General features: G+C 43.4%; 1 protein-coding gene across 5 annotated transcripts in view; it reads right to left on the bottom strand.

The window, feature by feature from the left end:
• Positions 1-18750, bottom strand: part of Rasgrf2 (Ras protein specific guanine nucleotide releasing factor 2) — a 214846-nt gene that overhangs the window by 80191 nt on the left and 115905 nt on the right. For all 5 annotated transcript variants that reach the window (XM_038323695.1, XM_038323697.1, XM_038323698.1 and 2 more), the window contains 3 exons: positions 16885-17144; positions 8482-8589; positions 5177-5266 (listed from right to left, as the gene is read on the bottom strand). In XM_038323695.1, the coding sequence (XP_038179623.1) occupies positions 5177-5266; positions 8482-8589; positions 16885-17144 (458 nt within the window). The remainder of the gene's footprint in view (positions 1-5176; positions 5267-8481; positions 8590-16884; positions 17145-18750) is intronic.

Raw genomic sequence — 18750 nt, 5'->3', positions numbered from 1 at the left:
TGTCAACCTGTAGAAGAATGAAAGTAGATCCATATCTATCACCATGCACAAAACTCAAGTCCAAATGGATTAAAGACCTCAATATTAAATTTGAACACATTGAGCTTGATAGAGGAGAAAGTGGGAAGTACTCTACAACAAATGGGCACAGGGAACCGTTTCCTACGCATAACCCCAGCTGCACAGACTTTAAGGGCAACATTGAATAAATGGGACCTCCTGAAGTTGAGCAGCTTCTGTAAAGCAAAGGACATTGTCACTAAGACGCAAAGGCAGCCTACTGACTGGGAAAAGATCTTCACCAACCCTGCAACTGACAAAGGTCTGATCTCTAAAATATATAAGGAACTCAAGAGACTAGACGGTAAAATGCCAATTAACCCAATTAAAAAATGGGGCGCTGAACTGAACAGAGAATTCTCAACAGAAGAAGTTCGAATGGCCAAAAGACACTTAAGGTCATGCTCAACCTCCCTAGCTATCAGGGAAATGCAAATCAAAACAACTTTGAGATATCATCTTACACCTGTCAGATTGGCTAAAATCCAAAACACCAATAATAACCTTTGCTGGAGAGGTTGTGGGGTAAGGAGCACACTCATCCATTGCTGGTGGGAATGCAAACTTGTGCAACCACTTTGGAAAGCAGTGTGGCGGTTTCTCAGGAAATTCGGGATCAACCTACCCCAGGACCCAGCAATTCCACTATTGGGAATCTACCCAAGAGATGCCCAATCATACAACAAAAGCATATGCTCATCTATGTTCATAGCAGCATTATTTGTAATAGCCAGATCCTAGAGACAGCCTAGATGCCCTTCAGTGGAAGAATGGATGAAGAAACTGTGGAATATATACATGCTAGAATACTACTCAGCGGTAAAAAACAATGACATCTTGAATTTTGCAGGCAAATGGATGGAAATAGAAAACACTATTCTGAGTGAGGTAACCCAGACCCATAAAGATGAACATGGGATGTACTCACTCATATTCGGTTTCTAGCCATAATTAAAGGACATCGAGCCTATAAGTTTGGGATCCTTGAGAAGATAATAAGAAGGTGAACTCCCAAAAAAGATATAGTAATCCTCCTGGATATTGGAAGTAGACACGATCGCCAGGCAAAATTGGAAACTTGAGGGTTGGGCAAGACTGGGCCAAGGGAAGATGGGGAGAGAAAAGTGTGAAAGGGAGAGCGGGGGGGGCTCGGAGGAATGGGGTGCTTGGGATATAGGAAGGGTTGATATGAGAGCAGGGAAGCATATATCTTAATTTAAGGAGCTACCTGAGGGTTGTCAAGAGACTTGACCCTAGAGGGGTTCCCAGGTTTCCAGGGAGACGCCCCCAGTTAGTTCCTTGGGCAGCTGAGGAGAGGGAGCCTGAAAAGGCCAGTTCCTATAGCCATACTGATGAATTTCTTGCATATCACCATAGAACCTCCACCTGACGATAGATGAAGAAAATGACAGAGCCCCACCTTGGAGCACCGGACTGAGCTCCCAAGGTCCTGATGAGGAGCAGAAGGAGAGAGAACATGAGAAAGAAAGTCAGGACCGTGAGGGAACCTCCAGCTGGCGACAGATGGGGAAGGTGACTGAGCCCCACATTGGAGCACTGGACTGAGCTCCCAAGGTCCCGATGAGGAGCAGAAGGAGCGAGAACATGAGGGAGAAAGTCAGGAACGAGAGGGGTGCGTTCACTCATGGAAACGGTGGGACAGAACTAATGGGAGATCACCAACTCCAGTTGGAATGGGACTGATGGATCATGTGACCAAACCCGTCTCTCTGAGTGTGGCCAACAGCGGGGGCTGACTGAGAAGCAAAGGACAATGGCTCTGGGCTCTGATTGTTCTTCATGGACGGGCTCTGTGGGAGCCTTCTCAGCTTGGTCGATCACCTTCCTGGACCTGGGGGGAGTTGGGAGGTCCTTGGTCTTAGCATAGATTGGGGAACCCTGATGGCTCCTTGGCCTTGAGAGGGAGGGAGAGGAGGTATGGGTGGAGGGGAGGGGAGGGAAGGGGGAGAAGGAGGGGAGGGAAGGGGGAGGAGGAGGGGAGGAAGGGGGGAGGAGGAGGGAAGGAGATGGAAATTTTTAAATATAAAAAAAATAAACCATGAGGAAAAAAAAAAAAAAAGAAAGTTCCAGAACAAAAAGAAGAAGCACACCCAAGAGTAGAAGAGGAAAGAAAATAAATCGAGGGCTAGAATAAAATAGAAAAAGAAAACAATACAAAGAATCAATGAAACAAGGAGTTGGCTCTTTGAGAAAATCAACAAGATAGATAATGCCTCATCCAATTAACTAACTAAAAGGCAGAGCGAGAATATCGAAATTAACAAAATCAGAAACAAAAAGGGGGACATAACAACAGACACCAAGGAAATCCAAAGAATCTTTATGTCAGACTTTAAAAACTTGTACTCTAACACATTTGAAAGTCTAGAAGTCTAAAATAATTATACAATTTTCTCAATGGATACCACTAACCAAAGTTTAATCAAGATCAGATAAACAATTTAAATAGACCTAGAACCCCCAAGGAAATAAAAACACTGCTTAAAATGTCTCAGCTCCAAAAAGTTTAGGATCAGATAGTTTTAGCGCATAATTCTACCAGACTTCCAGAAAAGAGTTAATACCAACCCCCCTAAAATTACTCCATAAAATAGAAACAAAGGGACCATTGCCAAATTCATCTTGTGAGGCCACAGCTACCCTGTTACCCAAAAACACACAAAGATTCAACAAAGAAAGAGAATTACAGACCAATTTCTCTCATAAACATTGATGCAAAAAAACTCAATAAAATACTAGCAAACTAAATCCAAGAGCACACCAAAAAGATCATCTACCATGATCAAGTGGGCTTCATTCCAGAGTGCTGGTATGGTTCAACGTAAGAGAATCTGTTGAACAAACCGAAAGAAAAAACTCACTTCATCATCTCATGAGATGCTGAAAATCCTTTGACATCACCCACAACACTTCATGATAAAAGTCTTGGAGAGATCAGAGATACAAGGGACATACCTAAACATAATAAAGACAATATATGCAAGCCTATAGCCAACATCAGATTAATTGGAAAGAAACTCATAGCAATTGCACTAAAACCAGTAACAAGACAAGGTTGTTCACTCTCTCCATATCTATTCAATATAATACTTGAAGTTAGCTAGAGCAGCAAGACAACTAAAAGAGATCAAAAAGTTATAAACTGGAAAGGAAAAATTCAAAGTATCACTATTCACAGATGATATGATATTATACATAAGTGATCCCGAAAATTCTACTAGGCAACTCCTAAAGTTAGTAAACACATTCAGCAAAGTGGCTAGATACAAGATTAACTCACAAAAATCAATAGCCCTCCTCTATACAAATGACAAGAGACTCTATAAAAAAGACTGAGAAAGAAAACAGGGAAGCAACACCTTTCACAATAGCCACAAATACAGATCTAAACAGAGAATTCTCAACAGAGGAATCTCAAATGGCCAAGAAACACTTCAAGAAATGTTCGACATCCTTAGCTATTAAGGTAATGCAAATCAAAATGACTCTCACACCTGTCGGAATGGCTAAGAACAAAACCACTAATGGCAGCTTATGTTGGAGAGGATGTGGAGTAACAGGAACACCCCTCCCTTGCTGGTGGGAGGGAAAACTTGTATAGCTACTTTGGAAATCAATATGGTGATTTCTCAGAAGACTGGGAATCCTCAAGACCTAGCTGTACCACTCCTGGGTATATATCCAAAGGATGCTCCAACCTTTCACAAGAATACTTGCTCAGTAGTGTTCATAGCAGCTTTATTTATAATACCCAGAACCTGGAAACAACCTAGATTGTCCCTCAACTAAAGAATAGATAAAGAAAATGTGATACATTTACAGAATGGAGTATTACTCAGCTGTTAAAAAACATGACACCACAAAAATTCCAGGCAAATGGATGGAGCTAGAAAAAAATCATCCTGAGTGAGATAACCCAGGTTCAGAAAGACAAACATGATATGTACCCACGTATAGGTGAATATTAGCTGTAAAGTTAAAGATAATCATGCTAAGACCCTCATATCCAGAGATGACAAGTAACAAGGAGGTCTTAAAGGGGGGGGGGAATGCAAGGATCTTCATGGGAAGGGGAAATAGAAAAGATTTCTCGGGTGGAAGAGAAGAGGGTAGGGGTAGGAACAGGAAGGATAAGGCTGGGGAGGGAGGAAGAAAATACTGGGAGAAATGATTGGAATTGGGGGTCATTTGGGGGTGAGGTGGAAACAGTACAATGGAAAATCCACGAATCTATGTGAATAACCCTAGCAAAGAATTCTGGTAATGGGGGACTTGGAGCCTGAACCGTGTAACCATGTAAGGCCTCAAGTAGAGGGACTGGGATACTAATCCAGCCACAAAACCTTGTCCTACAGCTCATCCTCCCCGCAGAGAGTTCTGAGGCCAGAGTCTAGCAGAATCCTCATCAAAGAGACCAGAAACATACTCTGTGGGAGGACACAAGTCTTAGCCGTGCAGCACAAAGGCTGGAGAGGAGAATCAACCAACACTGGAAAGGTGACACACCCTTCTCAGACACAGAGTTCTTCAGAAGCCTGACCCAAAGACCTCCCGTGTGAGGCTCACCCGACGGTACGCATTTTTATTGTACCGCATATTTTTATTTCTAGTCACTCATTTTTATTATATGTATATATGTACGTAATGGAGTGATTAAACCAAGTTATTTATTATATCTGTTACTCACTTTTTGATATAACGACACTTAAGATATGCCCTCAAGATTTTCAAGTATTAATATGGCATTATTATCATAACTACTGTAACCAAATTGCATAGTAGCTCCCAGAACTTATCTTCCTATGTAGCTGAACCATTGTAACTAGTGTCTCCCATTCTCCCCGCACTTTACCCTGGTCCCTAGTGCACTCATCTCTGTTTTCTGACTCCAGGAGTTCAGCTGTTTTAGATCATATTCAACATTATGCAGTGTTTATATTTTTGTACCTGGCTTATTTTATTTAATGTAACATCCTCGAGGTTCGTTCCCCAGTTCTGCAAAAGACAAGATTTTCTATCCCCCGTCATCAAGACCCTGGCATCAAAGGCCACTGGTTCAGTGGACTCTAGCACCCGCTTCAGGCAGGGGACTCACCTGGTGGACTCCCATGTCCTGCTGCAGCCGTGGCAATTGCAAACGCAGAAGCAGGGGAAACAGAGCAGTGGGGGCTGTCAGCTGCCTGTCCTGGGCATTTAAAGAAAAAGGAAATGGATGGTGAGGCACACAGATAATATTCTGCAGTGAATATTCTCATATTAATACCTGTCCTGGATGAAGGGCTGAGCAAAAGACCCCATGACATCCCTGCTAATAGGCAAGTCATGAGATTACACACCAGCAATTCCGTTCTAGGCACACAACAAAAAAAAATCACATATCCATGCAAAAACATCATATTCACAGAAGCAGCCTCACACTGCCAAAACTAGAAACACCCAAATGTCCATCAGCTAAAAAAATTAGATTTTAAAAAGATAATATTAGGGCCGGGCGGTGGTGGTGCACGCCTTTAATCCCAGCACTCGGGAGGCAGAGGCAGGCGGATCTCTGAGTTCGAGGCCAGCCTGGTCTACAAGAGCTAGCTCCAGGACAGGCTCTAGAAACTACAGGGTAACCCTGTCTCGAAAAACCAAAAAAAAAAAAAAAAGATAATATTAGTCCATCATAGAAAGGAATTAATTTTTGACACATACTATAAAATGGATGAGTCAAAAAGCCTACAATAGATGAAAAGGCCAATTATAAAGGCCCCCGCTGAATGCTTCTCTTTTTGTAGAAGTCTATAATGAATCCACACCTAGAGATCATAGACAGCAGTTACCAGGGGCAGATACAAGTGGGGGAGTTTGTTGATGACTATAGAATTTCTTCTAGAGTATTGAAATGTTCTAAAATTGAACTGTGGTTATGGCTGCCCGGCCTTTTCAGTATGTAAGATCTAATGAACTACGTACTTTGAAAAGAAGGAAAAATTTTGTAGTATATGAATTATATTTCAAAATAAGACTATTTTAAGACTCCCCATCATGCTTTCAGGACAAGTTCTTCATCAGTTAATAGAGGAATGCGTGTTAGGCATGTGTGAGGCCTTTGGTTTGGTCCCATCCCACCTTAAGGATGAATTAAGCGTGTCCCATTTAAAACTGAAAGGATGCAGGGCTGGGTTGTCTCAGTGGGTAAAGTGCTTGCTGCATTAACATCATGAGTGGAGTTAAGATCTGCACCACTCACAGAAGCCAATCTGGCAGCCACACCCGGAATCCCAGTGCTGAGAGATGGGGACCGGCAGAGCCCCGAACGATACAGTCACCCAGTCCAGTGAATTGTGAGCTTTCGATTCAGCAAGAGGCCCTAACTCAAAGGAAAAGTTGGAGAGGGATAGAGAAAGATACCTGATATCCACCTTTAGCCTCCACATATGTATGCATAGGCTGTACACACATACACACACACACACACACACACACACACACACACACGCGCTTTCTCAAAGCTGCTTGCTGCCAAGCCTGTTGATCTAAATCTGTGTTCAGTCCCCAAGGACCCCCATGGCAGTGACAGAGCCAGCTCCTGCAGGTTGTGCTCTGATTACCACATGCACGCCATGGCACATATATGCGTGCTAACCCTTAAATAAATAAGTGTAATTTCAAACATTTAATTTTTTGAATTGAAAGGCCATAATAAGCAGCCCCTGCAGCCACTTTCACGTCTCAGCCTATAATAGTCACATAGGATTTCCTAACACTAATGCAGTTCCAACACCACTGTTCCCTCTCAGGATTTTAGTAAATATGGTGTGATATTATTCTGACTTGAAAAGCTTGCTTCTGAATTTTGATGTGCATAAGTAAGTGGCTAGATGGTTATTAAATAAGGTGGGTGGATAGACGATTGGTAGAGAGATAACAGACCATAGAAGACAGATTAGATGAAATATAGGATGGACAGATAGACGATTGGTATATAAACAACAGATGATGATAAACAGACAGATTAGATGGTATATAGGATAGACAGACAGATGAATGAATGTATAAGTTATTAGTGGACTGGAAATGGGTAGATATTTAGATGAAGCAAAAAGTTTCATAATATTTCCAAACATGAAGTTATAACTATCTTAGTGAACAAGCAGAACATTGGCTAGACACTAAGAAACTATATGACATTCTACTATTTGTAGACACAATTTTATCCCAGGTTTTAGGTTACTTCCTGTGTTCTCAAGTCTTTATGGTAGGTAAAAAAATAATAAATCTTTATATAAATTAAAATTTTAGTGTGAAGACACATATGAATATAAAACTACAAAAGAAAGCTCTAATAGTAAAAGGGCTAGCAGTATTTAACTCTCGTCAGTCTCCCATGGGCCTTGATTACAGTTTCTTCCAGGAGGCAATGAACCTAAGGAAGACTATGTGACACTTACCAAGGGAAGTGCCAGGTCCTACATTGACCAGGGCATTAGGAATAGTGAGAGACTGAGCTGCTTCTGCTGTAGTCATGTGACAAGATAGAAAAGCCTAGAAGGCTGCCTTCATTTGCCAAGGCTACCCAAATGACAAGGAATCTGACCCCAGGGACTGAGATCTGGCCAGAGCTTACACCATACTTTTTTTGCGGCTCTCACAGACAAAGGCTGAAAATGACAGCCTCTGTAGAGTGGCTGGGGCCACAAGTGCAGTAACCTCCTGGAGACATGCACTTTCAGCTTTTCTGACTTGCCCTAGATGAAGACTGAGGGCCAAACAAAATAACGACCTGTGTTTTGGTTGGCTTATTTGGAGTGAACCTGGTTTCATAATTTTCTCTTCTGGCTTGATATAATCAGCTCTTGAAGGGGCCAGGAGAAGGAGACATTTCAAAGCAACCCTGATTTCGATATAATTATTTGAGCAATAAGGACAGAAAATGGGGTGATAAAATATTTCTGCTTTTTGAGTCGTTTCTCTTCTAATTCACAGATAATTGTTGTATTTCAAAACAAACTATGGAATCATTTGTCATAATTTTTATAACTGTATACTAAAAAAATGATCAGGTTCTGTTACTAACAATAATAATAGGGTCCCATTCGACTGAACCTTATTTTATATGAAATAAGAATTTCTAATAAGGGTCCCTCAAGTCTGCTTGGACAGCTTACACTGGGGACTCAGGGTAAGGAAGCTGATCCTTCAACTAGCCATGCACGAGGACACACATTTCATCGTGTTTTCTGCGCAGTCCACAGCACAATAATAGGCCCAGCAATACTAGCCAGACAAAAGGTAGGCTTCCTAATCATCGTTACGGCCACTCCTTGAACCCATGCAGCCTTACCTGCTTCTAGTTGTCTTTATAACTAAGACTAAGCAATGCCTTTTCTGTTTCTGAATCTGTGTTTGAGCCCTTACCTCCAGGCTGGCGATATCGGAGGTGCCGGGGAGTGGAGGGGGATCTGCAAGGTGACAGTTCTGTGGAGTCTCCTGCTCGGTCAGCTGGCACAGACTCCAGGACGGCTGCTGGAAGATACAACGTTACCCAGGCTGTGAGTTCGAGAGTACCTTGGCAATACCGTACCGATAATAAGCATTTCGTGCTGGTTTACACATTAAAAGTGCTTGCTTGGAAGTCATTCATCTCAGTAGAACTTTAAGAACGTAATTGAAATCCAGATCTCCACAAGCTAAGCTTAAGTTCTACTGTCTTGTTGAACCTGCGGGCTGACCTTGGCCAGCCTCTCGATCCAGTGCAACTGGAGGTTAAGAAGAACAGGAACTATGCAATGGATCTCCTGCTTTTCATAATCGCTGTTCCATTTTTCTTGAAACATTTTTCTTGAATCAACAATATGATTTCTTCTTTGTCTAGGTTGTGCCTTAAGGAAGCTCTAGGCGGGAGGGGTTCCTTCAGATCTAGAGACGCATTCCCAGCGTGGTGGCAATAACCAAACACGGCTGAATGACAATTTATATGATCTAAAATGGAAGGCTATTTTAACTCCCCACTAGCACTAGTCATGGCAAGGCTTAGTAGCCACCAATGGCCAGTAACTATAGCTGTGGCCAACACAGCTACACAGCAGTCCTCTCCCTTCCTGGAAAGGTGTATTGACTAGCTCTGAGAAGAGCTATACACCACTAGGAAGGAAACAAATGAAATTTTATCTGACAGGTTTCTTGAAAACGTAGCCTCTAGACTACAGCCCAGATGAAAATTTCTTCAAGGAACTGTGGAGAGTTTAAGATGATCTGAGTCTCTGCGTGACAGCTGATATCCCAAAAATGAGACTTCTCTTTCTGGACCATTAACAGGGCTATTGGGATGGTGCTTCTAGATGCCATCCCTCAGCTTCTTATATAGGCAAAACAGTAACATTTACTATTGTAAAGGTAGAATAGTAGAACCAAAAATTAATTTCTGTTTAACAGACCCTTCTTTGCTTTTAATCAGGTTCTCAACTGACTCCCATTGATTAAATTTCAGGGCCATTTCCACTAACTGTGTATTATCTTGGTCTGCTAAGCTGCTTCCCTTTTCCTTCCATTCAAGGTTTTACTCAACAAATATTCCAGAACCCATAATGATTTCATGTAAAGCTATTTTTAAACTTGCATCATATTTACTCCCTTAGAAATACGGCCATGATTTTGATCTCTTGAAACGCAATAGGGCTGCAGAAAGGAAGTGGTTAGAACTTTTCTTGAATGACATAATTACAGTAAAGCTGGCAAGATGCATATAAAAAAAAACACCAGTGCTTAGCTGTTAGTTTTATTATTTTCTAAATAGCTCCTTCAGAGTTCAGTAATGAGAAGCATCTGTTGTGCAAGGCAGAGCAGAATATCAAATGCACAGCCTTGGTTCAGTTTAGGCACACGTTCATTCATTTAAGGAGAGGAAGAAAACTTTAATCTGCAATACATCAAATTTTATTAAAAAAATTTGACTGAGAGAACTTGATAGGACCACAGTGTCCTGAAAGAGCAGGAACAAGCTTACAGAACAAGCCAACACACACCTACAGAAGAAGCCACGCCATGGGGATGCGCTTTCTTTGGCGTGCTCACTTTCAACCGAGTGCTGTGCAAACAGCTTTGCCCACAGGACAAGTGGGCAGATGTGGGCTCAAAACAAATGCTAAAATCGGGAGCATGTTCAGCCCACAGAGAGGCAATTTTCAAACGGAGAAGACAGAAACAGACACTGTTGCTGTGGGCTGAGCAAGCACACTTGGGTGACTAAATTGCATAATCATGGTCTAAAGATTAGGTAAGGGACTGCAATCGTGCTGGCGGCCATTGGGCTCTTCATTCCGGCCTTGCCTGCCACGGGCTTGGTTTTCATTGAGAACTCATTATTGAGAAAGTTTCAGGTGTTTTTTAGAAACATCTGGAGATAGAAAAGAGTAGGGGTGACCTAGTAGAGGAACAGGAAGAACGGTGGCTATTAGAGGAGCCTAGAACTATTTGGGGGCTAGGTTGTGAGATGATTAAATCATTTATCTCTATAAAATATGCCACCCAGCTTATTTTGAAGAATATTTTCAATTTCTCTTCCTTTTCTTCATGCCATTTGATGTTTTCTTGAAATATTACAAAGCTGGCATTATCATTGTGGTAACAATGAAGTTAGGTAATGGTTGTTGGCAGATTTCAATGATTTTACCCTAAAACTGTGGATGGCAGTAAGAGAGACCTACGTTCCCTATGGCCACCGTGAGCTGATGTTACACCGTGAGACTGTGGGACTGGGTTTTGAAGTGGAAAGTAAAATTGTAGCAACTCTTGGCACTGGAGTTTGCCAGCTGTTTTGACTCTTAATCCTATGCAAAGCACATGCAAACATCTGTCAAATTAAAGATAGATCCACATCTTCCATTTCCTTGGCATTTGGAATTTTTTAAGATGGGACAGCAAGAGGAACAGAGCCGCACCCTGACTTACACAGATGTCACACACATCTATGCACACTCATGCATCTATGCACAAGCATGCATCTCCGCATACACTCTGGATTGTCAGGTTGATGCCTTGGTGTTCAGTCATATCTTCTATAAAGCTACTCATGACCAGCATTGCCCATATACCAATGCAAAAGAAAAGTCTATAATTGATTAGTCTTATCTATTCAGAAAAATGTCACAGAACCACCATGACACCAGTTTTAATTCTAAGCCTTTTACTGTGAGGGTTCATTCTTCAAATCCCAGTGACCAGGAAAGCAGAACCTTTATAGACAAGTTGTTCTCAGTTTTGAATGGGAAGCACATAATTACCTTCATGTCTGCCGCCATTCTGTCAAACAAGAAACTCTGAAACAAATTCAGGGGACTCCAGGGCTCAGAGGACCACATTGTAGACTACATCACCTGATATCTTTACTTATTTTATTTTTAATCTGGATGTGCCTGGCCATGAGTCTGTTTGACTACTATCTTGAATACTTTTAGGGATGAAGTGAGAAATATAAGTATGAGAAGGAATTAGAAGCAGCAATAGAGAGGGGGAGGAACTTGAAACATAAGAAATACTTAATGGAAGGGTTAAGATGAGGGTTTCAGGGTGCTAAGAGCTAAGGGGGCTGTGTTAGCAGGCGGCTGTGCCTGGAAAGTGCCCCAGCAGAGGAACTGGCTTTTCTAGAGTAGAGCCTGGGCAAGCTCATCAACCACACATCTTGCTTGGGCTTTCTGCACCACCCGGACAGGGAGAGGAAAGCACACAACAAGCTGAAACAGCAAAACGTTCTTCCAAACTCCCACCATCCAGAGAAACCAGCTCTTAGGATGCAATCATTTGAGTCAAACCCAGAAGGAAAGAGGCATTCTGCCTTCACTTTTGCTAATTCTGTACTGTGGGAATGAGCACCTTTTGTCCCTGGTCCTCTCCACCTGCCAGCCTCAGGATGTGAGCAGCCAAGGCTGCTGCATGGGGAAGCTCTGAAGCAGTCAAAGAGCCTCGCCTGGGAGCTGGATCTATGCTTCTCACTTATCAGAACCTCTACACACTATCTGAACCTTCCAGACCATGTGGGAAGATTAGTCCTTGGCCCAACCGGGCTGAGAAATGGGACCTCCAAGGATGATTAAGTCACAAAAGCTCTGCCCTCATAAAAACTTTATGCTATTTGGAGAGAGAATGTTCATTGCAGAAGAATGAATTCAGCTTCCATCCTCTGACCGTGTCTCTTGTCATGTGAGGCCTTCTACTCCTCTACCCCTCTAGAGAGAAAGAAAATGCTCCTCTCACACTACTGCCTTCTCCTGGACTTCCTACCCTCTGGAAGTCCTGAAAATAAACTTCTGTTGATTTTGAATTACACAGTTTCAGATGCTATAACAGCCCCAAACATATTAGGCCCCACAATGAACTGTCTTCTAACTTATTGCTCCAATTTAAAAAAAGCTTTTTATCTCTACATAGTGTCTCAAGCATCCTGCACCAATGATATGCACTCTGGGCTTGGGCTTAAAGATCATAACTAATGAATGCAGTAAACAAAGTGCTGTATTCTCAGCACAAAAGCTAAACAGATCATCTGATTACAGGAGTAGTGTGCAGTGTAATATAGATCATCCAATCACAGGGGTGGTGTGCAGTATAATATATAGATCATCCAATCACAGGGGTGGTGTGCAGTATAATATATAGATCATCCAATCACAGGGGTGGTGTGCAGTATAATATATAGATCATCCAATCACAGAGGTGGTGTGCAATGTAATATATAGGTCATCCAATCACAGGGGTGGTGTGCAGTGTGTGGGAGCCACTGGGATGCAAGCATGCCTTTAGACCATCATGAAGAAAGAAAGAGGTCCTGCTTTTCTGATAGTAAAGGAACATTCATATCCATACTGGTGGCTATTAGTAACAATAAATGTTTTAAAAATTATTTTAAAAAAGAAAAGAAAGTTTCTTACATCATAGCCATTAGAATGATATCCATTTCAAAACAAAATAAAAACTAGCAAGTGCTGGCGGAACTCCTTCGCACTCCTTGGAATTTGAATTTGCCATGCATCTTTCTCCAAAATTTAATAATAGAATTAATGTGTGTCCCAACAAGCCCACTCATGTTACGTGTGTGTGTGTTCATGTGTGTGTGTGCGTGGGTGTGTGTTTTCCAGAACTGAGATTATGATCTCGAAGAGATATCTGCACTCCTGTTCATTGCACTGTTCACAGTAGCCAAGATGTAGAAGTAACTCAGACATCAGCTGAGGGGAAAATGGCAAAAAAAAGTCATTATGCATACAGTGAAATATTATTTTCCTGAAAAATTAAGGAAATCCTATAACAGGTAACATAGGTAGAAGCTCAAGGCTATTAAGATAAATGAAGTAAGTCGGTCACAAAAAAAGCAGTGTAATTCCACTTCCAAGAGATTCACAGAAACAGAACCCAGAGTGGTGCTTGCCAGAAGCTGGTGGGGTGAGGTATTGTCCAACAGTTGGGGTTTCCTGTCCAAGATAAAAGGTTCTAGTGATCTGTTGCGAACGCTTTTATTTGTTCACTTTCCTTAACTTAAAAATCACTGTGACAGTAAAAGAACAGAAGGAGGAAGAAAACATTAGGAGGACTTTTGTTTTAATTTGCCACAGTGTTTGTACATCCTAGGAAAAGCAGGAAGCTCTGCTTACAGGGCTCACGGCATCAACGCAGGGCAAGGCTACTCTTGAGCAGCTGTGCCCCAGGAAGGACGATCATTCCAAGGTGTGCACAACCACACCTGTCTAGACTGTCTCATTACCCAGAATGTGGCCTGCCTCCTCTCTCAAGTCACGGAGCTCTCTTGGCTCCTATCAAAGACACCCGTTGATTATGCTCAGCAAGGCACAGTCTCCCCTACGTTTCAGCTTCATGCTCTCGTCTGCACCCTTATGCCACCTGCCCTTACACGCAGGTCTTGCACCCAAATAACCAGAGTGGGCGCCATCCTATTTTCCCCATGCAACTGTTTCAGCCGCAGGGGCTCACAGAGCACCTGCTCAGGCTCCAGACTAAGCCTGACCACACATAGGGCAGCAGCAGACCTCATGCCAACCCTGAGGTCAACCAAAGGATGCCCTGGGAGCCATGAAGAGCTGACGCAGCAATCCTTGTTCCTAAATTGCTCCTGATTCCAAAGAAGATGAGAGTAAGGATTTCTCCTTTTCTTTCCTGCAGTCCAGTAACAGAGGGGAAAGAGCCCACCACACCCTGGCGTCCTCCTGGACTCCCCAGTTCACTGCAGCCCCGGGGAGGGTTGAGATAAGTTCAAGTCACTCCCTCCACAGAGGCGATCAGACCCTGGTGCTGGGTAGAGCCCCAGTTACATCTGCCAGCTAGTCCTTGGCTCATTATTTCCAAGAATTCATCATGATTTTGCCAAGTTTGTTGTTTTAATGACTTTTTAATTATTTTCCCCTTTCTTCCTTCTTAATTGCTCACTTGTCAATTTAAAGACTTTCTATTTTTTTTTTTAAAAAAAAAAAGATGCCACTTTGGATGCTGACATGTACTCCAGTTGAAATTCCATTAAGCACTTCACCCAGAAAGCTTATTTAAATTATCTGAGGGCATCAGCACATAAGACACTTCAAGTAAGCAGTAAAGCAAGGGTTTGGGCCTTCATCTGGGTGACTCCCCTTGAAATCTGGGAACTGTCTGACCTAGTGCCTGATTTTTATGTCATCATCAATAAGTCAGTCAGTTACATACAAGGGAGGCTCCTTGATAATACTGTGAGATGTGCTTATATTCTTCATGTTAACACTGGACACTTGGAGACCCACAGGGCACAACCCCAGGAAGCCTAGGCAGCACACCAGCTGGATTGGCCGCTCTTCCTATTGCTATGACCAAATACCTAAGGAAAGCGACCCAAGGGAGGGAGGGTTTGCTGTGGCTCTCAGTTCTTGGCTGTGTGGTGGTAGGGAAGTTGGGACTGTAGGAATAGGATGTAGCCCATCACTTGGCATCCATAGTCAGGAAACAGGAATGAGGGCTGGCACTCAGCTCACTTCCTCCTTTTTATTCAGTGTGGGACCCCAGCCCCTGGGGTGGTGCTGCCCACAGTTAGTGTGGCATTCCCAGCTCCTTTAATCCAGTCTGTAAACAGCTTAAGGGCTTCTCCAGAGATAATCCTAGATTCCATCACGTTGGTAGTCAATACTAACTATTATACTAGAGGACACAGTTTCCTGAATGATTCTTTTCATTTCTTCAATTCATAAGCATTTACTGCCTGGCCGAGGCATGGAGATACTGAGGAAAACAAGCTAGGCAAGGTAGCTGCTCTCCTAGATTTTTCACAGTCAAAGATGTGACAAAGGTCCTCTCAGAGGAACAGCCAAGGAATCTTAAAGACACAAAGAGGGAGTCACTGAGACAGTAGCCTCGTAGATGAGAAATGTGAAGAGCAGGACTTGCAAATCGGCAACAAGTCCTGTAGGATCTGCAGACCTTGGAAGGACAAATATACTTTATTCTACATGCAGTGGGAAGCTACTACAGAAGGTAAGATGGAAGACATATGATATAATTCACACACAAAAAGATCATTTTGTAGCTATACATGGTATGCTCAAGTTCATAATCCCAGCTCTTAGAAAGTTGAAGGTAGCCCTGGGGATTGAATTTGAGAAGAACAGCCTGGACTACAAAGTAAAACCCTAGCTTAAAATCAACAAAGTTTGGTTATATCATAGAAAACTAATACTGTTTCTGCTTTGATTTGTCTCACTATAGCTTTAATGTGACCTGAAATGGCCCCTCCCCCGTGGCCAAGCTCTTCAGCTATCACAGTACTTCCAGGTTAGGCTATCCTCGTGAGCAAAAGGTTAGAAGGGGCACGTCCTTCACCCAGACAACAAAGCAGGAGTAAACTGGGAGCCCAACCAATTAGATAAGGGGTGCCCAAGGCTTATCTTTTATACAAAGTATCATAATAGACTCTTAAGCTAATCAGCCTTTACCAACATCCAAGAACATTATGATCTTAATGTATCAGTCCTCTGCTGATGACTAGATACAACTAGACTTGATGTAGGAGTGTTTCTATTTATCTGTTGTTTCATTGGTTAATTAATAAAGAAACTGCTTGGCCTGATAGGTCAGAACATAGGTGGGTGGAGTAGACTGAACAGAATGCTGGGAAGAAGGGAAGTGAGGCAATCGCCATGCTCTCCTCTCTGGGACATTCACCATGAAGCCAGCCACCAGGTCAGACATGATGAATCTTTCCCGGTAAACCACCACCTCGTGGTGCTACACAGATTACTAAATATGGGTTAAAGCAAGATATGAGAATTAACCAGCAAGAGGCTAGAGCTAATGGGCCAAGCAGTGTTTAAAAGAATACAATTTGTGTGTTGTTATTTTGCATGTAAAGCTAGCCATGTGGGATCTGGGCAGGATGCAAAGCAGGCCTGCTCTTCTCTTCACTACATAGACTTTGAATGGGGGGGGGGGATGACAAGCTGCTCCCTGCTACTGCAGGGCAAGAATCTGCAAGGATGCTCTTTATTCAGCTGGCACTGTATCCATTCTTTGTATGCAGAATTGAGGAAACTGCCCCCAGACAAACAAAACAAAACAAAACAAACAAACAAACAGAAAAAAAACAAGTAAGCTGAGTCTTTCAGAAGGAATGGTGGGAAACCAGGCAGCTGCAAGTGTGAGGTGTGATCATAGCAATGTGCTGGAGAAGACACTTTGCAGACTTCATCTGGGCCTGCTGCACAGATCCCCAAGGTGTCCCTCTGTGCTCCCTCGGATAGCCGCTGCACTTCGCTCAGGAGCAGAGGCCCAGTGCTAAGACCCAGTGGTACTTACAGGTGTGAGGTGGCGGGGATGCCGCCGGACTGTGGGCGGTAGGACTGCTGGAAGGTGAAGATGTGGTCAGGTCCAGGGCTCCGATCCTTGAGTTCAAGGAAGATGTCAAGGATAGCTTTCTGGCCCTCACAGGAGAGGATGTTCTGGACACAGCCAGGGGCGGTGGGGAGGAGAACTTGCGGCAAAGACGTGGGGATTTTCCATCTACCATATGTTCACCTCTGTTGTTTGGGCTCGCAGCAAAAAATAACTCTAATGACCTAAGATGAAAAGCGAAGGCTGTTAACCGATTGTAGCCAAAGGAAGACCTGTCGCAGATATCACACAAGAGCATACTCTCAGCTCATCTACGTTTGAAGACCTTGACAGCATTGTACTTTCACTGCTGGATTCTCCTTAATCTAAATGCTAAAGGTGCACTTGCCCTGCGAGCGGAACACAGACGCTGTCCAGGCTCTCCGATGCCTTGCCACTAAGGTGCAGTAAAGCCTTAAAGTAGAGACTCCCATCTTTGGGAGTCTTGTTAAGCATGCCAAAATGAGGTCTGCTCCACGGTTACTGAGTCAACAAAACATGCTTAAGAGCGTTTAAGTAGACAAGATTGCCGGACAAAAAATGGGAACTTGGGGGTGGGGTGGGATGGGGGGAAAGGGGGATGGGGAGAGAAAAGTGTGAAGTGGAGGATGGGAAGAGCTTGGGGGAATAGGATGGTTGGGATATAGGAAGGGTGGATATGGGAACAAGGAATTATATATCTTAATTAAGGGAGCCATTCTAGGGTTGGCAGAGACTTGACTCTAGAGGGGTTCCCAGGTGTCCAGGAAGACGCCCCCAGCTAGGTCCTTGGGCAGCTGAGGAGAGGGTGCCAGAAATGTCCAGATCCTATTGCCATACTCATGAATATCTTGCATATCACCATAGAACCTTCACCTGGCATTGGATGGAGAAAATGACAGAGCCCCACATAGAAGCACCAGATTGAGCTCCCAAGGTCCTGATGAGGAGCAAAAGGAAGGAGATCATGAGCAAGAAAGTCAGGACCGTGAGGAGTGCATTTACCCATTGAGACGGTGGGACAGATCTAACAGGAGACCACCAAGTCCAGTTGGAATGGGACTAATGGAACAGGGGACCAAACCGGACTCTCTGAATGTGGCTGACGGTGGAGGAGGACTGAGAAACCAAGGACAACGGCGATGAGCATGAACTCTACAGCATGGACGGGCTCACTGTGAGCCTTGTCAGTTTGGTTGCTCACCTTCCTGGACTTAGGGGGAGCTGGGAGGACCTTGGACTTAACATAGTGAAGGGAACCCTGATGGCTCTTTGGCTTGGAGAGGGGCGCAGTGGGGGTATAGGTGGAAGGGAGGGGAGGGAAGGGGGAGGAGGAGGGGAGGAGATGGAAATTTTTAATAAAAAAAAAAAGAGCGTTTCAGCACCAAATGGTAGGTATTGGAGACCCGGTTAATGGGTTCCTCCATTGACACAAGAAGCCAAATCAAACCAAATTAAGAATCCAGATTTAATACGAGGAGCCGAGCGAAGCAACTCTCAGAAAGGCAGGAGAGCAAGCATGAAAGTACCTGGCAGATCTATGGGCATGGTCTAATAATCTGTAGGAGATCTTGAGCAGTTCCAGGGGAGGAGCAACCTATGGCCGGCTTTCTCGGGGCAGGGTCTGGAATGGGAGGAGTGGGGCTGGGTGGAGCTTCCCAAAACAAGAACATAACACCAATCATAATAAATAATGATGATGCTAAAATAAATGTGTCAGCTTCCAAATAATCATAGAGTAATCAAATGTCACTTGGAAACTTCCGGCTTCTTCCCTGGGGAACTCTAAGACCTTTTACTTAACTTCCTCTT

This window comes from Arvicola amphibius, chromosome 3 (assembly GCF_903992535.2).
Source record: "Arvicola amphibius chromosome 3, mArvAmp1.2, whole genome shotgun sequence".
NCBI lineage: Eukaryota > Metazoa > Chordata > Mammalia > Rodentia > Cricetidae > Arvicola > Arvicola amphibius.
This window is presented reverse-complemented; position numbering and strand designations above follow the sequence as displayed.